Source organism: Alternaria triticimaculans (genome assembly GCF_023758025.1).
Source record: "Alternaria triticimaculans strain BMP 0046 chromosome Unknown scaffold_12, whole genome shotgun sequence".
Classification (NCBI taxonomy): Eukaryota; Fungi; Ascomycota; class Dothideomycetes; order Pleosporales; family Pleosporaceae; genus Alternaria; species Alternaria triticimaculans.
In genome coordinates, this window is record NW_026055969.1 from 199681 (window position 1) to 227515 (window position 27835).

The 27835-nt window shown below is 53.2% G+C and overlaps 11 protein-coding genes across 11 annotated transcripts; 7 read left to right on the forward strand and 4 right to left on the reverse strand.

The window, feature by feature from the left end:
• Nucleotides 1-344: 344 nt before the first annotated feature.
• On the forward strand, nt 345-2885 carry J4E78_007590 (uncharacterized protein; the record flags this gene model as incomplete). Its single annotated transcript, XM_049368195.1, has 4 exons — nt 345-1559; nt 1612-1976; nt 2034-2454; nt 2514-2885. The coding sequence occupies 4 exons, from the start codon at nt 345-347 to the stop codon at nt 2883-2885; spliced, it is 2373 nt and encodes a 790-aa protein (XP_049219849.1).
• Nucleotides 2886-3064: 179 nt separating this feature from the next.
• Nucleotides 3065-3695, reverse strand: J4E78_007591 (uncharacterized protein; the record flags this gene model as incomplete). The annotated part of the gene is made up of 3 exons (XM_049368196.1): nt 3065-3112; nt 3163-3331; nt 3493-3695. The coding sequence occupies 3 exons, from the start codon at nt 3693-3695 to the stop codon at nt 3065-3067; spliced, it is 420 nt and encodes a 139-aa protein (XP_049219850.1).
• A 299-nt stretch (nt 3696-3994) lies between these two features.
• Nucleotides 3995-5945, forward strand: J4E78_007592 (uncharacterized protein; the record flags this gene model as incomplete). The annotated part of the gene is made up of 2 exons (XM_049368197.1): nt 3995-4211; nt 4267-5945. 2 exons carry the CDS (start codon nt 3995-3997, stop codon nt 5943-5945), a joined length of 1896 nt encoding a protein of 631 aa, XP_049219851.1.
• A 2226-nt stretch (nt 5946-8171) lies between these two features.
• Nucleotides 8172-9382, reverse strand: MAT1 (CDK-activating kinase assembly factor mat1; the record flags this gene model as incomplete). The annotated part of the gene is made up of 2 exons (XM_049368198.1): nt 8172-9094; nt 9142-9382. 2 exons carry the CDS (start codon nt 9380-9382, stop codon nt 8172-8174), a joined length of 1164 nt encoding a protein of 387 aa, XP_049219852.1.
• Nucleotides 9383-10041: 659 nt separating this feature from the next.
• Nucleotides 10042-10981, reverse strand: J4E78_007594 (uncharacterized protein; the record flags this gene model as incomplete). The annotated part of the gene is made up of 2 exons (XM_049368199.1): nt 10042-10701; nt 10928-10981. 2 exons carry the CDS (start codon nt 10979-10981, stop codon nt 10042-10044), a joined length of 714 nt encoding a protein of 237 aa, XP_049219853.1.
• Nucleotides 10982-11105: 124 nt separating this feature from the next.
• On the forward strand, nt 11106-13454 carry J4E78_007595 (uncharacterized protein; the record flags this gene model as incomplete). Its single annotated transcript, XM_049368200.1, has 6 exons — nt 11106-11110; nt 11135-11480; nt 11537-12146; nt 12194-12937; nt 12986-13295; nt 13343-13454. 6 exons carry the CDS (start codon nt 11106-11108, stop codon nt 13452-13454), a joined length of 2127 nt encoding a protein of 708 aa, XP_049219854.1.
• A 730-nt stretch (nt 13455-14184) lies between these two features.
• Nucleotides 14185-15315, forward strand: J4E78_007596 (uncharacterized protein; the record flags this gene model as incomplete). Its single annotated transcript, XM_049368201.1, has 3 exons — nt 14185-14410; nt 14469-14768; nt 14831-15315. 3 exons carry the CDS (start codon nt 14185-14187, stop codon nt 15313-15315), a joined length of 1011 nt encoding a protein of 336 aa, XP_049219855.1.
• Nucleotides 15316-17631: 2316 nt separating this feature from the next.
• Nucleotides 17632-21134, forward strand: J4E78_007597 (uncharacterized protein; the record flags this gene model as incomplete). The annotated part of the gene is made up of 5 exons (XM_049368202.1): nt 17632-17975; nt 18053-19282; nt 19460-19689; nt 19737-20275; nt 20322-21134. The coding sequence occupies 5 exons, from the start codon at nt 17632-17634 to the stop codon at nt 21132-21134; spliced, it is 3156 nt and encodes a 1051-aa protein (XP_049219856.1).
• A 485-nt stretch (nt 21135-21619) lies between these two features.
• On the reverse strand, nt 21620-22224 carry J4E78_007598 (uncharacterized protein; the record flags this gene model as incomplete). The annotated part of the gene is made up of 4 exons (XM_049368203.1): nt 21620-21664; nt 21716-21897; nt 21961-22012; nt 22069-22224. 4 exons carry the CDS (start codon nt 22222-22224, stop codon nt 21620-21622), a joined length of 435 nt encoding a protein of 144 aa, XP_049219857.1.
• Nucleotides 22225-22657: 433 nt separating this feature from the next.
• On the forward strand, nt 22658-24617 carry J4E78_007599 (uncharacterized protein; the record flags this gene model as incomplete). Its single annotated transcript, XM_049368204.1, has 3 exons — nt 22658-23607; nt 23661-23769; nt 23817-24617. 3 exons carry the CDS (start codon nt 22658-22660, stop codon nt 24615-24617), a joined length of 1860 nt encoding a protein of 619 aa, XP_049219858.1.
• A 25-nt stretch (nt 24618-24642) lies between these two features.
• Nucleotides 24643-27685, forward strand: J4E78_007600 (uncharacterized protein; the record flags this gene model as incomplete). Its single annotated transcript, XM_049368205.1, has 6 exons — nt 24643-24647; nt 24773-24798; nt 25110-26225; nt 26274-26644; nt 26692-26891; nt 26941-27685. The coding sequence occupies 6 exons, from the start codon at nt 24643-24645 to the stop codon at nt 27683-27685; spliced, it is 2463 nt and encodes an 820-aa protein (XP_049219859.1).
• Between the last annotated feature and the right edge of the window lie 150 nt (nt 27686-27835).

The window sequence follows — 27835 nt, forward strand, 5'->3', positions numbered from 1 at the left end:
GCCAGATCGCCGGCAAATTGATGGCTTGGTAACCTAGGCACCAATCGCGTAGTGATTGGGGCACCTGGGCAGTCTTTCGGGCGCATGACTTCGCGACAAGTATTGTACGCGCTGCGCGCTGCGCGCCGCCTCGGTTGTTCATTCCCTCCCACGACCTCCAGCAAACACCACATCCTGGACGTCGCAGCCTTGCCTGACAGTCAGCAATCGCCTTACCTGGATACAATGCACATATTGCGCGAAATCACACGACAAAGGTTTTTCTGTTGGCGATAATCGCCAGCGCTGACACCGTCAACGCCCAGCGCTGTGTTCTGCTACAAGCATTAAACCGCCAAATAAACATGGCCACACCGCGCTACCTCACGGCGCAAAAGATCAGCCTTCTTGTCTTGACCCGTCTCTACTGCACTTCAAGTCTTCCCTATTCCGCTACGATACCCGTACTTTCCTTCATCTTGTCAAACAATCTTCCTTCGGCACCGTCCAGCGCTCGGCCACAGCGCTCCAACATCTCCAGTCAACAAGACACGTGTTTCTCAATCGATGCCTTTGAAGATGTACTTCAAGAACACCCCTCCAACATGCCGGGCCGAACTCTTCTCGATCTCTTCCTCAAACACATGTGGGAAATGAACTCTTTCGATGCGCTGCACGCTCTCTTCGACAGTATCCTAGATCTGGTTACACCTCCGCCACACGGTACACAAGATCAAGAATCACCAGATCGGATCCATCTTTCCAAGACATCACCACTTGGAGCTTTTGTTCGCAGAGCGCACCTGGAATTTACGAGGCTGCAGTTCGACGATTCAATGAAACTATGGTCTTCATTTATCAGGTACAGAGCCCCAACAGCTCAATGGACAAAGAGATTGGCTGGCTTGGCATCAAGTGGTGTAGACATGGTTGTATCCGAGATGGGTCTGAGAGCTGGCGACGACATGTACGAGATCGCGTACGGGAATCTACAAGAAGATCAAGAGGAAGGAGCGGGCATGAGTTTGAACGATCTGGATCGAATCCTGGACTTCCAACTCGATAGGCTTCAGAGGTTCGGAGACCGTGTTCCTGGCGATATGAAGAGTCAACTTCGCAATATGGTCAAGTCGTCCGGCATTGTACATCGGCAAGCGCATCTCGTACAATTCTTCGATGCCTGGAAAGCCGGAGACTACACATCTGCTTTTGACAATCTACATCGCTACTACGATTACGCTATGCAGACTCGCGAGAAGATCCATTACCAGTATGCTTTACTGCATATGGCTATCCTTCAGGCCGACTTCGGCTGCTTTGGCGAAGCGATAGCTGCTATCAACGAGACAATTGCCACAGCCCGGGAGAACCAGGACATGACTTGTCTGAGCTTCAGTCTCAGCTGGCTGAATCATATGGCGAAAGCCTACCCCAAGCAGATGAGGGGTGCCGGTTACATGAGCATGCTCGGAACTGAGAGGGATGCGTTGGCCTTTTTGAAAGCGAAAGCCAAGGAGACCAAGATGTACAACCTGCTCTGCGCAAGTTTACTCAACGAGGCAAAGCTTTCTCTAGCGACGGCACGTAGTTCATGATCGCGTTGATAGACTACCAGGACTAACTCACACATAGGGTGACTCTATTCCCCGGGCATTAGAACATATTTATCAGTCTTCACATCTCAACATCAAAGAAAACGTCAACAGTTACGGTAGTCAAATGCTTCTCACAGGGACATTCTATCAGCGACTTGGCATCCCACATCTAGCCAACATTCATTACGAGCTTCTCCTCGATTGCTATTCACATTCCTGTCCGATTGAAGAACGTCTCCGTGCGATCGCTCGCAGAGCTTTCGTTACAAGCCAGAGCGGCCGCTACGGCGAGGCTATCATGATGCTAGAAGCTGTGGATTCTTCGGTGTACAAATCGCTCAAGTTTTACCAATTCTTGATACTTTGCATTGGCCTCATTAAGCTCAGGAGAGCCATTCGAAGGTACCATTTTACCCGCACCTGCCTAGATTCAAGTCATTCATGCTGACATCAGTGTAGATCCGACTGGTCAACGTCAACTCATTTGCTCGAAACCCTTAAACCGACAGCCTCGCCATCTACCCCAACTCTCGATCCGGAACTCTCTTTCCTTCAACACGACACGTACATTGAGTACCTCATCTCCACATCGCAGTTTCCTCTAGCCTATCAATGCATTTCATTACTGGCACAATCTCTCAAAGAAGACAATGCAGACATCCAGCAGCGTGTTTCAGTGCTGCTAATGCAGGCAGAGTTATGGAGAAAAGCAGGTAAACCGGAGAGGGGCTTCAGCGTTGCGCTGCGGGCGGCAAGTGTGAGTTTCAGGGCGCGGCTTGCAAGTTCGCTATGGTCTGCAGTGGGCTGCCTGGGTGCGATACTGAATACTCTGGGGGAATGTGGAGAAGCGAGGAGGTTGGTCGAGACCGTGTTGCCGCAGGTACGTTGCCTTTTTGTCCTTACTCGCTACGGAGTTGCATATGCTGATGTCTTGAGCAGGCTCTAGAAGGCGCAGATACCATGCTTACAGGCACTCTGTACTCGCACCTAGCAGACTCGTATATGGGTCTCGCCAATCCCACCGCCTTGACAGTCTCGACGTCGAACGCTGGTTCCCACCCCCCCTCAACACCGAGAGCAGGCGAGCTGACATCAAACCGTTCCCGTGTCGCAAACATCGCCAAAGCGGAACTCTACGTCGACCGGGCGAGGGAATGCTTCCAAAAAGCAGCGTATCTGGATGGAGAGTGCGAGCAGCTGATGAAGAAGGCGATTATAGCGAAATTGAGAGGTGATGAAAAGGTTGCAGAAGAATGGGCTATGAGACATAACAGTGTTTGGGATGAGGGCTATGGATCACAAGATGTGTAAGACTGCTACCAGAATGTCACATATGACAGGGCAAGGTGCAGACGCAAAGGAAATGTATTGCTGGCTACCCCAGCTTGCTTTCGCTCGTCGTACTATATACACATTGAACCCCACACTTGACCCAAATGCTGGCCCGCATGATTCTTGAATCAATGCTTGGGAGCGTACTGTGCAATAGCTTACTCATCCTTCTTGTGGTAGTTGACTTTATCGTTCCAGAAGAGGGTCTATCGTCAAGTCAGAACACTAGCCCATCACGTTGTCGTCGAAGTCTTACCTTGTCTCCATCTCCCCAGAAGTAGTTCTTGGTACGGATGTTCTGGTATGCGTACTCGGGCCTCTCGGAGCGGGGGTTCTCGTGTTCCTCGTGGGCTACGTGCTCCCAATGAGCATCCCACCTGACCTTGGCGTTGACACTGGCGACGATGATGCAGGGGACGGCAACGCTATCATAGCATTAGCAGATTCTCTTGCTTTATCAACAACCCTTTTAATATGATGATCCGATACCACCATCCTCTCGCATGTGCCCTGGCTCCACGCCCTTCCCTCTGCCCCGTTTAACCCCCTCCACCTCCGGAACGGCCCCAAGTATCTAGGTACTTACTAGAGCGACAGCTTGCGCCAGAACTCGCCAGACTCAGCGGCGTGCTGAGCAATGTGGGCACGCTCGCGGTTGAACTCGTTGTCCTCGGTTCCGGCAAATTGCTTGGGGCTCTCGGAGCTGTAGTTGCGGCGGCCGGCGCGGGCAGGGGCGCGGGCGAGTGCCTGACGAGGCGCGGCGCGGGCGAAGGAGCGGGCGGCGAACATGGCGACGTTTGTTCGGCGTGATAGAGTGGAGGGAGGGTGCAATTGGCGTTGGCGTGAGACGTGACGACGGGAGCTCGAATTGACGAAGCAGAGGCTTGGCGGATGGGCTGATGCGGAGTTTCCCGCTTGCTCTTAGCGTGGCCGCGCTCGGCTGCCGGTAATGTGACGTCGTGTCTGGCGCGTGAAGTCGCGTGTGACCGTGTCTTGCATGTTCCCGTGAGATATAGAACGAATGAGATGACGACGTGATGATGTTCTTGGTTCGCGCTCACTGTCGCTCTTCATAACCGATCAACGCCATGGTCCGCATCACCACCTGGAATGTCAACGGCATTCGCAACCCGTTTGGCTACAAGCCATGGAGCAACACGAGGACCTTCAATGCCATGTTCGACATCCTCGAGGCGGACATTGTCATCATGCAAGAGCTGAAGATTCAGCGCAAGGATCTGACGGATGACATGGTCCTTGTACCTGGCTGGGACTGCTACTTCAGTTTACCAAAACACAAGAAAGGCACTTTCCACGTTACACAGTCCTTGTTCAGCGGCCTTGCACTAACACAGTCCAGGCTACTCAGGCGTTGGTATCTACACTCGCCAATCCATATGCGCCCCCATTCGCGCCGAAGAAGGCGTCCTAGGCGCTCTCTGCCCTCCCGGCTCGACCACATCGTACCGCAACCTTCCTGAATCTGCCAGCATTGGCGGTTACCTCAGCGCCGCGCAAATGGCCCATCTCCCCCCCGATCTCGACGCTGACAGCCTCGACTCAGAAGGACGGTGTCTGGTGCTTGAATTCCCAGCCTTTGTCCTCTTCGGCGTCTACAGCCCAGCGAACAGCAATGGCCTACGAGACGGTTTCCGAATCGGCTTTCTCACAGCGCTGGAAACACGAATACGGAACTTGACGAACATGGGCAAGCATGTGATACTCACGGGTGATCTCAACGTCTCGAGAGATACCATCGACACGGCCAGGGCGGAGGAGAATATGCTGTCGCAAGGCATGACGCATGCCGAGTATCTGAGCACTCCGAACAGGCGAATCTTCAACCAGCTCTTGTTCAATGGAATGGTTCCGGGTCAACGAGACGAGGGGAGAGAAGAGCCGGTCCTATACGATCTGTGTAGGGAGTTCCATCCTGACCGCGAAGGAATGTTCACACACTGGGAGCAGAAAATCAACGCTAGGCCGGGCAACTTTGGATCACGGATCGACTTCATACTGTGCAGCATCGCGATCAAGGACTGGTTCAAGGAGGCCAACATTCAGGAGGGACTGATGGGGTCGGATCATTGTCCAGTGTACGCTGTGACGAAGGATGTGGTGCCCATGTCACAGATATCAGCGACCGGTGAGCACGGTGCTGAAGATCAGGTGCACGTGTTGGACTTGATGAATCCAGCGGGCATGTTCAAAGACGGCATCCGGCAGCGAGAGTATGACATAGTCACAGATGTCCCAGCACTCAGCGGAAAGCTCCTAGCCGAATTTACGAAGAGGAGGAGTATCCGAGACATGTTCACCAATAAGCCTACCCTACCGAAGTCTGCACCAGCGCCTACGCCACAGATTGTCGACGAAGAAATGCCGACAAAGGTAGATGAAATGTCTACTCCCAGTACGACCATGGACGACTCCGACAGAGACCTTAAACTGGCCATCGCGGCTTCCATGGCGGAAATGCCTTCAGCAGTTGATAGTCACCTTGCATCCACCCAGAGCCCGCTCAAGTCGGTCGAGAAGCGACGCGCTTCGGCATCAGCATCGCCCAACAAGCCAGTCAAGCGGGGAAAATCCAATACCACAACCACGTCCAAAGCCCCCAAGAGCCAGCAGTCGCTCAAAGGCTTCTTCCAAAGCCGAACCAAACCTGCTGATGCAGAGCCACTCAAAGATGCAGCACCGCCCGCCTCGCCGTCTACGAACAACGATGCTACCAGCCATTCCACCATAGACATGCCTCGTCCGCTGTCGCCCATAACCTCCAAATCTTTCGACTCCGATCCGCGCGCCTCCCAGGAAGCGTCAAAAGAAGGCTGGACAAAGCTCTTCTCCAAAAAACCAGTACCGCGGTGCGAACACGGTGAGCCTTGCATCTCGTTCACGACCAAGAAACCAGGCATGAATTGCGGAAGACAATTTTGGATGTGCCCTAGACCGATTGGACCGACGGGGCAGAAGGAAGTGGGCACGCAGTGGCGGTGTGGGACGTTCATCTGGTGTAGTGATTGGAAGGGTAGTTGAGAGAAGGGACATAATACATGGATACTGATAGATGGTTCTGCTAGGCTATGAATACGCTGCTCTGTGGCTCGCATTGGTTCTGCTTACGATGACGATGCTAAAATCCTCAGGGCAGTTGTGGAGACTGAAGCTCGCCGCAGAAATAGCAGGCAAGGTCGAAAGTGTCTGCATAGTTACAGTATCACCTATCAGGCTCGGCAATGAGATTCATAGTTACGCCGGGGCGGGTAGAAGGAAGTTGAAAGTTACAGGGCTGTCCATGTCAGACCATATCAATGTGTCATGTTCAACGGTGCAAACAAGACCACAGTCTCGACAACTAATATACTAAGTGCTCTACAAAACCGTTGACGTTGATCCTAGAAGCTACAGCACTATATGCATATACGTAGTACGTCGTAATGCTACTGTGATATCTCTGCTTGACTTAACACTAAAGTACCATGTGTGTGTTGAGATGTTGCATCAGTCGTCTCTACCTAGGTATAATGGCACTGCATTCGGCTATTACTCTACTAGTATACATTAGACGTTGAAAACTGCTCTTAATACACGTTCAGTACTTATTATGAAGCTGTGAAGATCTTAGGGAGTTCTAGTAAGTGTGTTAGGGTCACTATCTTGCTTTTTGTCAGCCCGTAGGCCTGCCTCGCAGACAGGCATATACCTCTATATAGCTGTACTAAAGCACTACCGATAAGTTTAAGAAACATTTGAAATAGTGAAAAGACAATTTAACAGGCGCTCTGTAAAGGCTGAAAGGTCTATGGGCTTTTCAGTCATAAAGGGATAGGTATCCCTTTACCCCGGTCGTGACTCCTCGCAGCCAGAGCCCGGTCGTCACCACTCGTACGTCGGTCACGCCCAAAGTTATCAGAGATACATTGAGTTTTATACAAATATTTCATTCCATGCTTACTAGGATTGATGTAGAAATGCATTGTACATAGATGCTACCTCTTGGACTGGGTTATAATAAGCTATCTGTTGACTTGACAGTACGACCACTGTATGTAAGGTCACAAAAAACTTGCTTAACTCATCTTTATATATTTAAGAGTCTTTCATGAAGTGCTTGCCAGGCTAGACATGAGCTTGCGTTGGCGATACTCCTGCCAGTCAGCCATCCTCGATTTCAACATCCAACCTTGGAACCCGACACCGAACGAAGATGTCGTACCTATATGTCCCATCCACTTGTTAGAGAACCCAGATGTTGATTCAAACCTTATGAGTCACCTCCGCTTACGCCTAGGCACATCAGAGTCCTTCGGCACATGGGCGCGCTCGGACGAGAGGCGAGACAGTTTCGGCCATTATGACACCTGGGCACCTGGGCACCAATACACCACCACCCCTCCAAAACCGCAGCGGCAGAGATATCAATACACGACTCATAAGTGGTCTGATAAGTCCGCCAGCTTCACTGGGAATACTATATAACGACCTCATTGTCGGGACTGAAACACCACCATTATGCAAGCCCGTCACATCCTTCCATGCAGCCACCAACATTACAATCACATACTTGCATACATCTCCTTACATGTCAGCTTGAAGTCACGTCGGTCAAGCAAGTCAGCAAGCAGATCACTGCATATTGTTTTCAAATCACGCTGGGGAGAGAGGTGAGTTCTTTTTGTATGCATTTTTGGTATCTTTTATCTATCTTTTTTTGTGGTTGATATGTTCTTCTGATGCTGCGCATGCGCGTATGATCGACGATGTGTATGCTACACCATGTAAGACATAGGGTCTGGACGGGGTATCTGAAGTAGTGACCACGAACCATATATCGTCAAAGGCAACTTGGTCGTGATCGAGAGAAAAACACACGCTTCACCCATGTTCCCACCATCAAGATTCAAAAGCCTCTTTTATGGGATCGTTCATTCTGTATGCACATTGCCTGAGGTATCGTGGGTTGTGATCGTAATCGTAATCCGGGAAAGAGTGGAAGGTGTGCTTGACTGGGTGCTGCACAAGAAAACGTGGCAGGCTGGTGACAAGTGAAAGACTTTTGAGTGCGCTAAGAGCAAGGGGAATGCCAGATCGAGACGTAGAGGCAAGCCGACTGTGTTGCCAAAAGAAGGCGGAACATATCGACTGGAAATGAGTGTTGATGTGTGGGATTCGCCGGCGTACCGAGAGGCGCAAATCGTTGATGAGTGACGTGCGGGCCTCCGTTACATGAAATGTGAAGATGCAGGCTACGTGTCTCGAGGATCAAGTGTTGAGAACATCGTCGAATGCAGGAAGGGTTGTATCCTCGTTGGCGCCTGGGCGAAACGCATCAAAGTCATCTGGATACAAGACCATGCTTGATGCGAAGTTGGTGATGTTACCGTAAGCAATGGTGTCGGAGACGAATACGTTGTCGATCAGAGTTGCGTCAGCCTGAGGATTTGCATCATCTTGAGAGTCCGTAATCGGGCTGTCGAGATAACCAACAAGTTGCTGATAGAACGGGTTGATGTCGTAGTTGGGGAGAGCAGGAGTGGGGTAACGGTCAGGTACGTGTTCGCCGGTGTGTCCAGGGACAGCCCTGTGCGCGGCGAGGATGTCTTGCTCGATGTTTATCCTCAAAGCAGAAGTCCTAGCAATGTCTCGCTTCGCGCGGCGCTTGTTGCGAGCGACGATGCGGCGGTCGATTACAGGAGCTACGATCGGTGTCGCTCGCAAGGCGAGACCGCCCTTCTCCACAGTTGAGTTGACAGAGCGTCCGAGGAAAGTTGACGACGAGGTGCCCTCGATAGCGACATAGGTAGACGCGTATCCCATTGACTGGACGTAGGCGATGATGTCCTCAACAGAGAGCGCAATGTCTGCAACTCCGGCGCCGATGCATGCAAACTCGAGGGAGCCGTCGCGAGAGATGAAAGGATTACCCTCTTTATTGATTGAGAGAGACCATCCATAGAAGGCGAGGTATGACTCAGGTTCAGGTATGTGGAGGTGACCGCAGATGATGATAAGGAACCGGTCTAGGGGAGCTTCGACCTTTCCAACTTGGTCGCGGATGGTAGACCAGGCCTTAGCCATTAGAGACCAGTAAGACTTGTACATGTCGGCTTCCCAGAGAGCTCCGATGATGCTGGAGAGCTTCTTCATGGGCCACTTCTTCAACTCAGAGGCAGTGACGTAGTAGCCTGCAAAATTTAGTGAGGGTTACTGCAATAGTGAGAGATATACTTACATCGGAAAGCAACGAACGCGTTGAGAGCTTTCTTGGCTTTCTCTGGAGTGGTGAAGCGAGCATCGTTGACGGGAGGTCCGAGCAGCAGCAGCCTCGCTGTGAGCGCAGCCTGTGCCTTAGGATCTGGGATCAAACGAAACAACTGGATCATCTGCTTGCCACTGCGAGTCTGCAGAAATCTGTCGATTTCCGCTTCTGCCGGGTTGCGCATGAGACGGGCAACGAAATCATTGCTTGACATAACGAGGTTGAGTATTGTTGCAAGAGAGTTTGAAAAAGGTGATTTGGAGGGAAGGTTGCTATGGGTATAGGTTGTAAAAAGTGGTTGCTGTAGAGTTTTTGGAGTAATTGCAAAAGAAAAAAAAGGTTTGAGTAGTGGAAGTGGGTGGTATTTCGACGAGATGGTGAGAGCAGAGACTTTGTTTGTGGCCGCGCCAAGGCTGAGCAGGCCAGGCAACGAGTCTGCGCGTTTGCAATGGTCAGTGCATAGGTACGTCAACAACAGTATTTCCTCGCTCACCTGATGAAACTGTCTCAGTCTCCTTCACTTCGTAAATAATCCTGGACGGTCCCCTTTATAGCGTTGTTAGAAGCAGTCTGGATACTGAGCCTTATCACAAATGCTATCCGATATGACAAGCACTGTGATGTGACTTGGGAATGTGAAAACTAGATGGAATTGGAGAAAACCCCAACATTTGTCCGCTAAGTGATATTTTGAGACAAAGGAAATAGCATCAAGCCACGCACGAGATAGCGCTAAGATACGTGTACCTGATTTGATGAAAGGTATGCCACTAACCAGATGCTGCGCAAATACGGCAACCCCTTGCATACGCGACACAAGCCGCAGAATTCCGAACATGTCGGTCGTTTCCAAAAAGAGACTCCTGGTGATTCTCATGACGACATTCCGTTCGGGTTGATTTCTTGTGTGTTTTCTGAAAGGCTCCAATCTCTAACTTGGCCTTTCCAGTCTGCGATGCGCCCGTCACGAACCCTGACTACGACAACTCTGACCTCTGCTCCCTCGACGTAACACTTGGTGCCCCCGTCACCTTCTCTTAGTGATTCATCAGCGTTTTCTTGTGAACCTATGCCCCCACCGCCCCACAGTCCTTCGCCAGCGGGAGGAGCCGAGTGTGTGTCCTCGCCACCAGGGCTAAAGGTATTGTTAGCCAGGTGTTGGGCTTTGTACCATGTCTCTTCCTCGGAGCCAGAAGGCACGAGTTCAGCAACGCCATTGATGGTGGCGCTGATGCGACTCAGGGACGCGGTGTTCATGCCAAGGAGAAGTTCGGCCAAGGATCCCGAACGTGGTGCTGGACCTGACGGCGAAGGCGAGCGACCCGGCTGGCTCAAGGTTGGAGGGCGGTGAGAAATCCAGTCATGCACCAGGAGAGATACTCGAGTGTTGGCCTCGAGATTTTGTGTTTTGCGGGAAGTTGAAGGTGTTGTCATGATGATAGTGGGAGTTGGAGAATACGGAGTGTTAGGTAAGTAGGTGTAGTTCATCAACGAGACGTGAGGAATGTTTTCCGAGCATGTTGCAAGATGGAGCTGTTTGAACTTGTTAGCACATAAGCATACGAGAGATCGGGGGTGTTGGCAATGCACGTGTTTATGAGGCGGGTATGAATCACGACACTTGGTAGGAAGGGTTTGGGGGGAAATGAACTGCTCGAAACAAGCGAGGAGGGGTCATGTAAGCATGCGACGTGTGTTTGAATGTGATCCCGATGGAAGAATGAGATGAGACAAGATAAAAGTGTTTGGAGGGACTCACAAAGCGGGCATTCTGGAGGCAGGTCACCACCTCATCCGGTAAGCCGCTAGACATGGCGAGACGGATCAAGAGGGGGGTGAAGACGTGAGTCAAGAGAGGCAGGCTGCGAAAGGTGGACGGTGCTGCCGTGCTTGATCAGGCGCGTGAGGACGGTTGGCAGAACTTGACGGCGGGAAGGATGACGTTGCGTGGAGCTTGTCCGTGCAGCATCTCCGCCTCCGCCGACGCGCGCGGCATTGCGCATTCCGACGGCGACCCGGCGACGCAGCCATCACCTCCTGCCACAACAGCCGCGTCTGCGATGGCTGCCCCGAATGCAATCCCGCCTATGGAGGGCACTGACAGCGTCCATGCCGACCCGAACAGCGTATCGTCGCCCACGCATGATGGTGCCCCCGCCTCGCCCATGGATGAAGCGACTCCCACATCGCCTGACCAAGGGAGCGCACCCCCCAACGCGCAGACGCAGCAGCGCGTGCAAGACATGTTGCACTCAGACGTGGGCGTCTCCACCCTGCTGAACCGCCTCAAGGCCAGCATTGCGAGCGCCAGAGTCAGTGGCCACGAAGCCGGGCTCTTGTGCATTCCGACGGCTAACACGCTGGGCAGGACTTCGCCAGCTTTCTCAAACGCCGGGGAGCTCTCGAGGAAGAGCACGCCGGCAGCCTCAAGAAACTAAGCCGTCTGACGCTCGACGGCGTGCGGAAGCCTGACACGCGGCACGAGAGCTACCAGACGCAGTTCGAGCAGGTCCTCCACGCAAACGAGCGCATCGCCGACAATGGCACCCAGTTCGGCCTTGCCCTACACGCCATGCACGAGAACCTGCTACAGCTGGCCAACAAGATGGATACAAGCCGCAAAACTTGGAAGCAGCAGGGGCTCTCGGCAGAGAACAAGGTTCAAGACGCCGAACGGCTGGCCGAGAAGGCCAAGGCCAAGTACGACCAGCTCGCCGAAGACCTTGACCGGGTCAAGACAGGCGACACAGGTGCGGGCAGGAAGTTTGGCTTGAAAGGGCCCAAGTCAGCCGCCCAGCACGAGGAGGACCTCCAGCGCAAGACCCAGGCGGCAGATCAGGACTATGCCAGCAAAGTCCAGACGGCACAGGTCTCCCGCAAAGAGCTCGTCGCGACTCTGCGGCCCCAGGCTGTCTCTGCGCTGCTGGATCTCATCAAGGAAACCGACGCTGCTCTGACTATGGAAATGCAGAAATACGGTAAGTCCACCTGCTGCCCGCGTCAGCTTCGACTGACGCTGTCATAGCCTCGTTCAACGAGAAACTTGTCGTCAACAATGGCCAGGTCGTCAGTCCACAGCCACCCAAGGGCGCGACTACTCAGGCCCCGTCCAGCATCAACCAGCTCATCTACCAGATCAACAATGAGCGCGACTTTGACGAATATATTTTGAGCCATGCCTCCAAAGCACCCATCACCAAATCAGAGCTACAGTACCTGAAGCATCCGACACAGGCGCAGACGCGGTCACATCCAACACCACCTGCTGCTGCGAGTACTAACCGACGTACCTCCATGCAGCTGCAGAGTCAGCCGCCGCCCTCTTTCCCCATGCCGCAGCCAGATGCCAACCCTCTATCGCCTCAGGGCCCTTCCAGTCTCGAGCCCTCGTTTGGGGGTCCTGCACAGCTGCCACCTTCGTCGTTGCAATCGCAACCACAGCCTTCGCAAGCGCCGCAGTTCAGCAACTCGCCCTACTCACCCGTGGGGCCCACGCCTTACCCACAGTCAGACTATCCTCGTGGACCTGTCGGTCAGGCTACGGCACAGCAGACTAGCGGAATTCTTTACAACAACGCCCAACCCCCGGTCAATCCCGTCTTTGGCGTCACTCTGGAAGACCTGTTCCACCGAGATGGCTCACCCGTACCCATGGTAGTCTATCAGTGTATTCAGGCTGTGGATCTATACGGACTGGAAGTAGAGGGCATCTATCGGATCCCTGGAACCTCGTCGCATATCCAGCAAATGAAAGCTCTCTTTGACAGTGGTAGGTGATTATGAGAATTAGTCAATGCGGGCGACTAACGCTATACAGACGCTTCCCAAGTAGATTTCCGCAACCCAGAGTCGTTTCAGCACGACGTCAACAGTGTGGCTGGTTTGCTGAAACAATTCTTCCGCGAGCTTCCGGATCCACTGCTCACCCGCGAATTCTACGGCAAGTATATCGATGCTGCACGCATCGATGACGAGACCATGCGACGTGATTCCATGCACGCGCTAATCAATGCTTTGCCCGATCCGAATTATGCGACACTTCGTGCCCTTGTTTTGCATCTGCATCGTGTGCAGCAATCCTCCGAGGTTAACCGCATGAGCACCGCAAATCTGGGTATCTGTTGGGCGTAAGTCATCACTCGACCGAATCTATGTATCGACTAACCTCGCATAGGCCGTCCATAATGGGTCCTCATAAAGGCAACAATATGGCCGATGCCGGTCTGCAAGCCCGCGTAATCATTACCATTCTTGACAACGTGCTCCAGATATTTGACGAGGACTGAACACCTATCTTGCCTGGGCAGGGGCTCATGTCTGTCATGTTCTTGCAATCTCAAATCACGTTTCCTATTACCCTCTAGGTGTTCAATGTCTAATCCAATGCGGGCTCCGCTTGTGCGGGACGGCTACCGCATTCGTGAACAGCACTTTGTGTATGATTATGGTAGAGTACGAGAAAAGCAGGGACTAAGCTACATCATAAGAAGGCATGGTCGCTGCTCGCTGCTCGCTAAGGGGTATGAATAGCCACACGCAGGGATGGAGCAGTCAGGGACAGCGAAGTTCGAGGTCGAGGTTTAGAAGTGAATTGATCCAAATGGTCTCTTTCTAGTCTCGTGGTACATCTTGGGCCTCTACGATCATGTCAACAGATTAGATGCAAAGAATACGACCATGGATCTGGATGTTGGCCTGAAGACGCGATGAAAGTGTTCTGCGCTACATTGAAATGTAAACAGCGTTGCAACGCTTCCAGTAGAGCAATGTAGACGCGTGACGGAGGTTGGTGAGGTTTGCAGTGGGGCGCGCTTACCCCAGTGCCCCGGGCGGATACCTAGGCAGCGGGACGCTAGTGAGCTTGACAGGGACAGCTGCAGTAGGCTGATTGAGGGGAAGCTGTGCTGTAGCCCGCCCAAACCGACACAAACACCACCACTACTCCACTCCATACACGCTGTCGCGTTGGTGTGCAAATTGACCTCACCCTCCAGCTCCGGTCCCGACAGTACCATCATGCTCACACGCCGTGTTTGTGCCAGTGTGCGCGGCATCCTCTCCCCGCCGTGTGCCACCGCCGTCCGCTCTCAGGCCTTCAGTGCTGGCGCTCCAACACAAAGCCCGGCTAGAGCTCCTACCCTCGCCGACATCACACCCGATAGTGCTGCCAGCTTCAACGAGAAGCAGAAGAGCTTCCGCGACGGTCTGGTAGCTGCTCAGAAGCGAAAGGAACAGGAAGAGAGTCCGTTGCACGTCGCCCAACCTGAATTACCCAAGAGCGCTAACGTGAGTAACTACAGAAGATGCCCGCGCCCGTGAGCAAGAAAACGGCAAGAAGAAGGGCGGTGCGCTATCATCTCTCATCTACGGCACGCCCGAGGGCCGCGAACTCGACAAGGACATTGAGCGCAGCTTTTCTCAGGTCTTAGCTCGCGGCAAATACGTCCACTCCATTGTGTTCCACGAGGTATTGCAAGACAAGGTCGAAGAGTACACCGAGTTGGTTGGAAGCTGGTACCCAAAGATGGCGTCCATTCCCGAGAACAAGGTCCATCTTGTAGGTAGCTGGAGGACTGAAGTGGGAGATTGCAACACCTTTGGTAAGTCTGCAACTCGCTCCAACGCTCGCATCTCTCTCAACGATGCTGACTATGCACCAAAGTACATATCTGGGAGTACCAACGCTACGAGGGTTACCACGAATCGCTACACAACATCCAATCCCATCCAGAGTTCCCTGAGTTCGATGTCAAACTCAAGACCTTGATCAAATCCAAGCACAACTCCCTAATGCAAGAGTTCTCCTTCTGGCCTACGACACCCCCACGCCAGCTCGGTGGCTTGTTCGAATTGCGCTCGTACACACTACATCCTGGCAATTTGCTCGAGTGGGAGACACATTGGCGACGTGGCTTGAAGGCCAGGCGGGAAGTCATGGAGGGTGTGGGTGCTTGGTTCGTCCAGATCGGTGATCTGAACACAGTACACCATCTGTGGCAATTCGCCAACCTGGAGGAACGCAAGGTCCGTCGTGAACAGAGCTGGAGTGTGGAAGGCTGGGGCGAGACAGTGCACAAGACCGTGCCGCTCATCCAGACCATGAGGAGCAGGATCTTGATTCCTTGCTCCTGGAGCACTGTTGCATAAGCTTCGATTGCACCGATCAAGCCACTCATTTGGTGTACGACCAAGTAAATGGCACTGTGCGCTGCTTACAGTGAGAGGGTGTCATGTCTGCTGTATCATGTATATGAGCAAGATCGATCACAATGTTCCAGAATGAGGCAAGTATCGCTAGTGGAGCCATCAAGCCTCCAGCGTCTAAGTGGTGCGAAGTTGCGAGGGGCTGCATCAATGTCAGATACACATTCGTAGAATATGATGATTCATCTCATTCGTTGTGCACGCCGAGGTAGCGATCGTACCTGACATACCGTTTCGACGCTAAGATGTTGCCAAAACCGGCGGGCGGACGGGTCGCTACGTCATAAGATTTTGCGCTTGGCACACCACCACATAGCAACAAGTGCCGCCGAAATCACTTTCGCTGCCAGAACCCCACAACAAGTCGCCAACAGTTGCTGGTACTAAGCGAATAACACACCATGGTGTACATACGACAGGATAAGCTACCAAAGCTCAGGGAGTACAAGTACTCTGGCGTGGATCACAGCTTGCTTTCACAATATGTCCTCAAGCCTTTCTACTCTCATGTGGTCATCAAATGCTTTCCTATGTGGATGGCGTGAGTATTTCCAAAATCTCATACAAAGCAATACTAACATGTCTTAGACCCAACCTTGTAAGTTTGGCATAAAAAAAAGATTTTATATGTCGAACCCCGCCGCAAGAGCTTCGTCCTTACTTACATGATGCTGTAGATAACACTCTCTGGGTTCGGGTTCATCATAGTCAACTTCCTCACCTTACTCTGGTATACACCGACCCTTGATCAAGATTGCCCGCCTTGGGTGTACGCCAGCTGGGCCATCGGACTGTTCCTCTACCAAACATTTGATGCTGTGGATGGGAGTCAGGCCCGCAGGACTCGCCAGAGCGGTCCTCTAGGCGAGCTGTTCGATCATGGAGTCGATGCGATCAATACGACACTGGAAGTATTGTTGTTCTCTGCGACAATGAATCTTGGCCAAGGCTGGAAGACAGTCCTCACGCTCTTTGCATGTAAGCCAGCACCTTGACATTACTTGCTTTGCATCTTATCTTGCTAACTACTGCAGCATCTCTGACATTCTACGTGCAGACCTGGGATGAGTATCATACCCATACACTGACTCTTGGTGTTATCTCTGGGCCAGTCGAGGGTATCATAACCTTGTGCATAGTGTATGCCTCAACTGCCTACCTTGGTGGAGGTAGCTTCTGGCAACGCTCCATGATCCAAAGTCTCGGAGTGAAAGAGCAAGGATTCATTCCAGAAGTGCTGTACAATTTGGCATGGAACGAATGGTATATGGTCTATGGAGGAGTTGTGCTCGTGTTTAACACTGTTTCGAGGTATGAACACATGCCATTGTACGAGACAGTAGGCTGACAATGACACAGCGCGCAAAATGTAATGAAGGCGCGTCGTGCCCGTGGTCAAAAGGCGCGAGTCGCTCTCCTGGGTCTTCTTACCTTCGGGGCGGCTTGGGTCCTCATCACGGCGTACTTGTACCTGCAACCTATGATCTTGCATCACCATCTGGTTCCGTTCATCTTCTACGCTGGTCTCATCAACGCGTACTCGGTGGGTCGCATGATCATCTCTCACCTTACGAAATCCCGATTTCCTCGAGGCAACGTACTGATGTACCCTCTCATCTACGGAGTGATCGATTCGCTCGGGCCATGGCTACAGGAGCACATTGGTGTCGGCTGGCCAAGTGCCTTGGGCAACGATGTTTATCAGGTTGCCTTTGTGTTCATGTGTCTAGGTCTTGCTGTCGGTGTGCATGGAAGCTTCATCGTGGATGTTATTTGGACGATCTGCGATTATTTAGACATCTGGTGTCTCACGATCAAGTACCCCTACCAGCCAGTAGAAGAAAACATCGAACGGAAGGGACAATGACGATCAGGCTACTGGGTCTCAACCACAAGGGGAGATGGAAAGGGTTGATGGGATTAATCCCACTATAAATTCCTTTGTTTGGGGATCTTTGCGTACGCCCGCAGGAACTCATCATCATATCTAGATGTTAGAGCTGTTGGCTGAGTAGCTTTACGAGGAGCACGACATCACGTAACTATAGGCAGTGAAATACACCACACATTATCAACCTCAACTTCAGATACTCAAATATGTACCTTCCGCATTTCAAGGTTCCTGAGATTGATTGTGCCGGCCCGCATATATGTGTGGTGCCAGCGTGAGCCACGCTAGACCGATGTAGGTCACCCCCGAGCGCGTCTCCGCAATCACTCATCAACCGGAGCCAGGACTCTACAACCTCCAACGCAAACATGTCAACCGTGGGGGTAAATTTGGCTGTTACTAAAGACGGTGAGAGCTACAACAAACTACAGCGGCCCGATGGTTACCTTATGTCGACGCAGCCGCCCTCCATATCCTCCTCGACAGCGTCCCCGACTGCATACGGCAGCAAAAGAAAGTGCGCGCAAGAAGAGGCCGTTGGTGTTAAGCGCGCGAGGATCGCGCGCATCACAGCGCACCCAAAAAACCGGCCGCGCGCTGTAGATTCGTACCAAGAGTATGGGACACGGACGGTGCTACCAGGACTCGACGGTGAAGAGCAGTCATCCGACGAGACCACAAGCGAAGCGTTGGCCTACCTTCACGGTGTCCGGTGAGTGCTTACTTCATCTTTTGCACTCCCCTCACATGAGAGCATTATCAAGTGCATCGCTTATACATGAGGCCTAGGTCTGAAGCATCGGCGATTCCCACTCTACTCGTAGCCCCAAACAATGTCAACGCTGGCAAACTCGACTCAGACCATGACGAATCGCAATACAGAAGCCCGATGGATACTCAACGCGTCATATACAGGGAAGGAACCTGGATTGCCGTGGATTGTGAGTACAACGCTACCAAGTGGGAAACAGACTCGTTCGCCCTTGATCCACAGGAAGCTTGCACCAATGCTCTCCTCCAGCGCTTTCGAAACCTTCGCAAGAAACTCGCCGAAATGCGGAGGTATGGACGACTACCAGACACAGCAGCGAGCCGCGCAAAAGTAGAGAAGTTTGGAAAGCAGAAATGGTCGGAAACCATAGAGAAGGACTTACCGATTCTCCAAGAAATCATGCACATTGACGAGTCGACGCTGTATATGGCTCTACAAGGCTGCACGTTAGCATTGGGTCGATCAGCTAAGATATCCCGGGAGAAGAGCAGCTGGATATGGACCTTGTTGGCCCTAGTTGGAGATTTCGGTACTTTGGATCATGAGCGTGTGAGCAGAATTCGAGACTTGGGGCTCAGCGCAGGCCGGCTAGTGGGCCGACTCTACGCAGACAACAGAACATTGACGTGTGATGCACAAGAAGGCGAGTGCACTAGTCCCGAGGTCCCAGAGACCGATCCCAGAGAACAGACACATGGAGCTCACGACACGAGACATCTCGCGCCGAAAGTCACACAAACTCTGCGCGATGTTTCGGATGAGAAAGACAACGGATTAGACACGACGTCCTTCAGAAATGACAATGCCGTACTCAGCCAAAACACAGTCATTGAAGAGACGGATGATTCTGACGCAGAGATGATCATGTCTGAGGATGAAGTTGAATCAGAAAGCATTCCGGAAGATGGAGGTCTTGAGGAAGCTCGAGCGCGTCTTCTTGCGCAACTCGGAGACCGCTTGGTACATTCACAAGTGCCTCTGCCTCATACGCCCCCAATGCAAGTCCATCATCACCTTTCAAGGGTCGAGGCTGAGAGGCAGCGACAAGAAATACGCCGAGGAGAGCTGCAGCAAACTGCAAGTGCCACCAAATTGGCGCCAGTTTCCGAGCCGACGCAGGCCAAACCGCAGTCCATTACCCCATTGTCCGAGAGTGACTGGAACACGAAGGCAGCCATCGACATGATTCTGACAGTTGTAGCCGAGTGCTATGGACAAAGAGATCTGCTGAAATTTCGACTGCTCTGGTAGTTGCACACAGCGCGATGACTAGAAACCCATGCATCAATTTATTCCTTGTAATCCTGTGACTATATTTTGGCTACCGCAGTGACGTCGGTGTGAAGATGCACGGGCCAAGTCGCGGAGTAGAACGATTCTTTGCACACGCGCGCTTGCTCTTGGGCGATTGAGTCACTTTCCAGGTCCATGCAGCGCATTTCACCCCACTTTGTCTGCCCCGCGCTCTTCCAGGACGCCCTCCGATATACCTTCGCATACCGTAAAGTCAGCCGAACATTTATCCGAACCTACATTCTTGCACCCCGCCGCCGCTTCTCTACGCAAACTTCGCCCTTGGGCTTCGACGACGACATGGGCAAAGAAGACAAGAACAAATCGTTCAACCTGAAGGTGCCAAAGGGCACACGCGACTGTACATTTTGCCCACATTGCGCCCAAACGACTCGCTAACTATGTCAGGGACTGGCGAGGATGCCGCACTTCGCGACAACCTGTTCCAAACGGTAACGGAAGTTTTCAAGCGCCACGGCGCTACGACACTCGACACGCCCGTCTTCGAACTCAAAGAGATCCTCAGCGGTAAATATGGAGAAGACTCAAAGTTGATATACGATCTGCAGGATCAAGGCGGCGAGCTCTGCTCACTGCGCTACGATCTCACCGTTCCACTTGCACGATGGCTCGCCATGAACCCTAGCGTCCAGAGTTTCAAGAGATACCAAATCGCTAAGGTGTACCGCCGCGACCAACCAGCCATGACCAAGGGTCGCATGCGAGAGTTTTACCAATGCGACTTCGATATCGCGGGTTCCTACGACGCCATGATTCCAGATGCCGAGGTACTCAAGATTGCGACCGACGTCTTCGATGCGCTCAAGTGGGACTCGTACACGATCAAGATAAATCACAGGAAGATTCTAGACGGCATGTTCAAGGCTGCTGGCGTCAAGGCAGAACTGATAAGGCCGATCAGCTCTGCTGTGGACAAACTAGACAAGGTGAGCTGCAATCTCCATGTCTCTGCCAATCACTAACATGCTGCAGCTACCATGGTCAGAGGTCAAGCAAGAAATGGAGACCAAGGGACTGCCAGCAGACGTCGCGGATAAGATTGGTGAATGGGTGCAGCGCAAAGGCGGCGACGACATCATCGACTATCTCAAGACAAACGAGACCCTTTCTCAATCGGAAGATGTCAGCCAGGGTGTTCGGGAGATGGAACAGCTCTTCTCATACCTCGATGCTTTTGGTGCCCGCAAGAGGATCTCTTTCGATCTCTCACTCGCCAGAGGTCTAGACTACTACACTGGGCTCATCTACGAGGTAGTTACAGAAGGCTCAGCACCGCGCGTAAAAGGTCAGCAGCAAGAAATCGGCGTAGGAAGTGTCGCCGCCGGTGGTCGTTACGACGGGCTCGTGGGCATGTTCAGTGGCAAGCCTATTCCCTGCGTTGGCATATCTTTCGGCATCGATCGAATCATTAGCATCATGAAAGCCCGCGGCCAGTCGACACAGCGTGCCAAAGATGTCGATGCCTTCGTCGCAGCCTTTGGTGGTAAAGGCTTCACCGGCCTGTTGACAGAACGTATGCAAGTCGCTCAAGAGCTATGGGCTGCAGGCATCAAGGCTGAGTTCTCGTACAAACTGAAGCCGAAACTCCCTCAGCAATTCAAACAAGCTGAGGTGGCCGGTGTCCCGCTCCTCGTCATCCTTGGTGAGGATGAGCTCAAAGACGGCAAGGTCAAGATTAAGGTCCTGGGAATCAAAGACGACAACGACCCCGAGAAAGACGGTGTACTGGTGAACAGGACTGATATGATTGCCGAGATTCGGAAGCGACTACCAAGCGCAGCTTGATTGCAGTTGGCGGGCGGACTTCCAGACTGACAGTGCACTTATAGATACCCATAGACTACATTCTACAAGCTCCCCTACCCGGGGTTCACAGTGTCATTCGCAAGGACTAAATTTGGAGAGAGTCTAGAAGAACAAAAGCATGTATACCTCGACCTAGGACGGACACGACGTTGATCTTTCCAGTCGGATGAATAGCGGTTTCCCTAGCATTACTTGAGTCGGATGTGTATGTATACAAAAAGTCTACCGGAAATCACCGTGGTGCTTCAGGGGTTTCTTATCATTCAAGTCCGCATTGATTTTGCTGTCGCGTTGTTAGGCAGACCAGAACTGTGCGGCACCAATCTGTGTGAGGACATTGTAGAGAACTTATTTCATCTGCGCAATAGGTCTTATGTACAGACGCATAACTGAAGGAAAAATCTCGCACTCTGCTGCCATGAGGTTTTGATTGGAAATTGGGTAGTTGATGTCAGTTTGCGTGTCTAGTAGCCGTCCTTGCCCCACTTGTTGTATGTGTCATGGAGTTCCTACGCTCGTCAATACAGTCTGATTGCTGGTAATCAAGGGCGTCAGCTTACCTTGGGGAGAGTGACGTTGGGAATGACGACCACGTTAAGCGCAGAAGGCGCATCCTTCTTGACGCTGGTGTCACCTCCGGGGTGGTACTGGTATGGGCCCACACCACCATCCTGCTTCCAAGGCTCACTGCCTGCGGCCTTGGCGACAGCTCGTTCCGAAGAAGCACTGGTAGGAGAGCGGGCTTGCAATTGTCAGCATGTGAAGACGGGCGCACGAGGCAGAATCGATGTATCCGGGAACATACAGAAGTGCCATCCTGCCAGACCGAAAACACCGCTCATGATAGCGAACAGAACCTGTAGACGAATCAGCTATGCGCCCTGTATTGTCCAATTGACGTGTCGCATCCTACATAGAGCTCAGGGTCGCGCTTCGCTCCGGTCTTGAGGGCGTCCTTGCCGGCCTGTCTCTCGCCCTCAGCGGCGGCGCTGGCCCATCGTCGAAGAGCAGGCGTAGGACGGACACGCGGGGCGGCGCGGAAGGCGGAGCGGGCAATGATGGAGGACATGATGGGGGGTGAGTGGCGTGGACGGGATGCGAGCTATGGGATGCGTGCAGCGCGGAGCAGTGGTTCGATGTTGAATCTCGCGGACGCCAAGCTTGGCGGCTGCGTCACAGCGACGGCCATGCCGGAAACAGTCAGGCGGACCTTGCAGTGCGCCGGGCAACGTCGAAGGGTCGAGCATCAACTTTATGCGCCCCTTTCAGCGCAATCACACGTCTTGTCCATCGTTCCATTAGCCTTTCGGCGCCGCAGCCCTTCCATTCACTCACTTCCAGTCGCTCCTTCCCCTGCCGGTCGCCATCCTCGCCCATCCGCGCTCCCCGTATTCGTCGCGACCACGCGCTGCACAAGCCGTGACTTCCCTCCAGCCACACCCTCAGCTCTTTGATGTCATGCTGCGTGCCGAGAGTGTAATCGCGCCCGCAACCACATCACCATGGCCATGACGCCGTCCGAACAGAAGCGCAGCTCGACTGGCAGTCGCGTGTTGGGCATGACGGGCCCAGCAGGCGAGCCCGGCCTGCCACCCTCGCGACCGTCGTCGATTGCGACTGCCAATTCGGGCAGCCAGAACAGATGGTCCCAGGCCAGCCCTGCACGACGAGGCGGCGGCATGAGCGTCGCCGGCAGTCTAGGACACAGCCGCCCAACGACGTCTGCCAGTAGAACCCATGTTCCGCTGGCAGCCCACGGCTTCTTTCGCCCCATGAGCTCGCAGCGTCTTCAACAACAACGCAACCAGCGCCCCAATTCCCTCCTCGGCCACGGCTCGCTCTATTCCGACGCTACACACGAAACGGGCAGCAATCCGTACCGCCAGAGTACAGGCTCTACGCAAACAATTCGGCACGGCGCCCCAACCCTGGGCCTCCATCACGAGCTGGACCCGCAGCCTCCGCCGTCGCGCGGCACCGACATCACCGATAGAGACATGCCCGACCGCACCACAGCCAACACCACGCCCACGGGCGCAGAAACAGTGCGCAGTCGAGGCGAGAGCATCACTCCCCTGCAGCGACCCAGGCCTCAGCACCTGGATCTCTCTACTGTTCATGGCCACGATTCCGGCAAGCTCCCAACGCCCAGCAAATCGCCCCGCTCTTTCGGTTCCAGCTTCATGTTGTCCAGTCGCGACGGACGCTCAGCCCAAATACGACCCCATCAAGGACACGAGAAACTCACCTCTGCCGAGTCGTCACCCAGAATAGCCCGCAAAGAAGCTACTAAGGAGGCAGTCAAGCGGGAGCTCGGCAGGAACTACCAGTACTTCTCTGGCAATACCGCGTTTTGCTGGGGCGGTAGATTACAAAATACCCGCGACCGTCCAGTCAACGTCGCCACGGCAATCCTCATCATCTTACCTGCTGGCCTTTTTTTCGGCTTCTCGTTCGTGGACTCCCCTCCACTGCTATTGTTCCTCACGCTAACTATTACTATAGGGCCCCTTGGCTATGGACCAACGTTTCTCCATCGATACCCATCCTCTTTGCATATTTGCTTCTCGTCTCCATCTCCTCTTTCCTTCATGCTTCAGCTTCAGATCCGGGCGTATGTCATGCACCTCCTTTGTCATGAACACTACTAACGCCGTATAGATACTTCCCCGAAATCTACATCCATTCCCCCCTCCTAATCCTAATGACGATCCGCTCAGTCTCGGTCCGCCCACCACTGAGTGGACCATGGTGGTCTCCGCAACCGGTACGAATGCAGCTATGGAGGTGCCGACGAAATATTGCAAGAGTTGCAATATCTGGCGACCTCCACGTGCTCACCATTGCCGTGTATGTGACAATTGCATCGAGACGCAAGATCACCATTGCGTCTGGCTCAACAATTGCGTGGGACGCCGCAACTACCGTTACTTCTTTGTCTTCGTGTGCGCCACCACGTTGCTAGGTCTTTTCCTCCTGGGCGCTAGTCTGGCACACATACTAGTCTGGCGGGCGCAAACTGGAGCATCCTTTGGCGAGGCCATCGATCGATGGCGTGTACCCTTTGCCATGTGTATATACGGACTCCTCGGGTGGTCATATCCCTTCAGTCTTGGCATATACCATCTGTTCCTGGTTGGTAGGGGCGAAACGACACGTGAATATTTGAACTCACACAAGTTCCTCAAAAAGGATCGGCATAGGCCCTTCACGCAGGGCTCCGCGTTGAAAAACTGGGTTGCTGTATTACAGCGACCACGCCCACCGACCTATCTCCATTTCAAGAGAAAGTACGAGGAGGGCGACCAAAGATTTGGCTCGCGCAAAGACAAACGGACTGCGCCTCTAGTGCCAGAGCAACAGGGCGGCGGGGTGGAGATGCAGGATGTTAGTGGGTCTGGGGCATTCCAGGGCCCAGCCAGTAGGTCAGGACGTGACGCTGCAGACGCGACTGTGGCATGAGACGCTGTTTCTGATCAGCGTGATCATGTGGTTAGCCCATCTTAAGTAATAGCTTCTTCACAATACACGAGTGCAGGCACGGCACCATATGATCGTTTGCATGCACTGATGAGTGACTTCCTTGATTATGTGTACATTCCATGATAACATTGCAGCGGGCTCGGTTTCGAAGACCCGGCCCGTACGTGCCGGTAATAAGACGGAATGCGAGGAGTGGTGGTGCTGGTAACATTGGATATACAGGGCACGACGGCCTAATCGGCTGACTGACTAGCTGCATGTGTTTACCTCCCCAAATCGTCCATCCGTCCATCTATCTCCCAACTCTGGCTCGATGCGCCTCCCAATGCATGCCCACAAACTCTCCTAAACCGGACCGACAGTTGTACACGTTTCTTCGCGTGCTCTTTGCCTATCGCGCGCAGACTTTGGCAGTGTTGCTTCGTGAGCGCCGTTGACCCGCCCAAAGCGTCCACCTCCTTCGCGCGTCAGTGCCTCACCCCTCAAGACCACGACCACGACGCGTGCTCCTGCCTTGCCCGTCCGCTGTCATGGCCGAGCGCGATCTATCCCCAACTTCAACATCCTCTACGCTCTCGAACATCACGGTGCGAACTGACAAGCAGGGCGATGCTCGCGCCACGTCCAGCGCGTCGCCTTCCATCTCGACGCCACCTACCAGCCTCGGCGACGAAGCCAGCGTCATGTCCGAGATGACGAAGATCGAACAAGCTGTCGAAGTGTACGAGGAGGCTCCGGGCCTCCAAATGCTCGGCGAGACCTCAGCGTCCGCGCAAACCACCACGCCCGACGCCGTCAACAACGAGGCCCGCCGCCCTGCTAGGAGCTCGCGCAAGTCCGTCACCACGTACAACGTGCAGATTCTCGCCGGAACTGCGATTCATACGCCGACCAAATACCTTGAGAAGCACCACAAGAATGTCGTGCACGGCTCTCTTGAGGAGCTCGCGAGGAAGGAGAAAGCCACACCTATGCGAAAGAAGATGCTGAAGCGGAAGTCTGACATGACTGATGCCAGCGATCAGGTCGAGGATCAGCTGGCTGCCGAAGCCGCCCAGGCAGCACGACGTCGCACCTCCTCTCGCGTGACGGACCTTCGCAAGGAGGTCCTCCGCAAAAGCGGTGTCGGCGACACCGTCGCAAGCATGTACTCAGGGGGAAAGGCTTTCGTTAAAAGCACTTTACGGCGCAGTACTTCAGAGCCATCCTTCAAATCCGGCCAATCAGCTTCCCCCGCGGCTTCTCTCAAGCGGTCTCGCGATGCCCTCGAGGATGGAGACGCAGATAGCCAAGACCAGGAAGGAAAGATCTTCTCGCAGCCCAAGTCGAAAGTCTGGCTTAAGCAAGGTTTGTATGTTGGCCAGGATCGCGACTTTGATCCTCGTCTCTCAGAAAGCCAGAACCGCGCGAAGAAGAGGGCCAAGAAACCATGGCAGGCCACAATCTTGCCCCTCCCGATTTTTGCCTGCGAACGTCTATTGAACGAGGACCCAAAACATGTATTCCGCGATTTCAAGTTGCCATTCGATACTTACAGCCCTCTACCCAGAAAGGTTAAGGTCGACGGCTGGGTCAAACTCAACAAAAGTAACCTCACTATGATCCCACTCAGTCAACAATGCTAACGACTTGCAGACAGGTTCATTGGCGACGCATCTGCGCTGTGGAAACGCGACAAGCAAGACTCCTCCCAATGCTATTGCGATGAAGAAGATGGCTGTGGAGAGTCCTGTCACAATCGGATCATGGCGTATGAATGTGACAATACCAACTGTCCCCTGCCTCCGGAACTATGTAACAATCGGCCATTCGCAGAGCTCAAGAAGCGTGCAAAAGGCAACCGTTATGACTATGGTGTGGAAGTTCTCGATACAAAAGACCGAGGGTTCGGTGTTCGTGCTATGCGAACGTTCGAGCCACACCAGATCATCGTAGAATATGCTGGAGAGATCATTACCCAGTCTGAATGCGAGCGACGCATGAAACAGGTCTACAAGAAAGACAAGGTACGTTGTCAAGGTCTTGCATACAGATTTCTGCTAATCCTCTGCAGTGCTATTATCTCATGAGCTTCGACAACAAAATGATCATTGATGCGACTCGTGGGACTATTGCTCGATTCGTTAATCACTCGTGTGAACCCAACTGCGAGATGATCAAGTGGACTGTGGGTGGAGAGCCTCGGATGGCGCTGTTCGCCGGTCCCCGCGGCATCATGACTGGCGATGAGCTGACTTACGATTACAATTTTGAGTAAGTCATGTCCCATAACATATATGTTGAACCGTTCTGACTTCGTTAGTCCGTTTTCCCAAAAGAACATTCAGGAATGCCGCTGTGGCACTGAATCATGCCGTGGGGTCCTCGGTCCCAAGCCAAAGAAACCCATTGAAGAGAAGTCAATAGCTTCAGTGCTCATCACAGGCACGAAACGCAAGCTGCAGGATTTGCTCGGTCCTCGAAGGCCTGGTTCTGAAAGCACCCAAAGCTCCCCCAAGAAGCGCAGGATGCTTGCAGGCAACTCAGCTAGCGCCAAGGCGAAAAATGCTGTCGCTCGATTGGAGTCTGCTCGTGAGCGAGTCGAGAGGGAAGCAGATGCGCTGTCGCGCCAGAATGCATCCCGCGAAAACCGCGCTCTAAAGCGATCAAGTTCCGGAACTCTTGATAAACGTACGAGAGCAGCTAATCTCCGGACGGCAAAGCCATTTACCGTCAAATCTACCCGACACACAACCGTCAGCTTTCAAAGGAAGGTTACTAGGCCTGGTGCACTGAAGAAGGTCAAGAAGCCTACTCGACCACTGTCAAGCAGAAAGGCACTTCGCTCCCAACGACCGAGCACGCCAAATCGAGAAACGAGCACTGAGGTACTGGATTCAGAGGATAATGCTTCACCAAACATAACCCCTGCATCTTTACGCAGCGCTTCTAAGAAATCGCCTTACACCAGCCCTGTCTCACGAGAGCCTCTTGCAAAGGGCGCTACGACTGCAGTGAAAGACCGTGTTTCACACAAACCTTCAGTACGGAGCCTACGAGGAAGGTGATGAACGTGTCATTAAACTCCGTTGTATCGTAGCTTTGTTTCAACCCACATCATGCGGCAGATTTTCGCGAAGGGCTATCTGACTTGAACAGGCTTGCTGGGCTGTTTCCCAGTGACTTCAGATGTGTATGTACAGGTAGTCCTCTCCGGT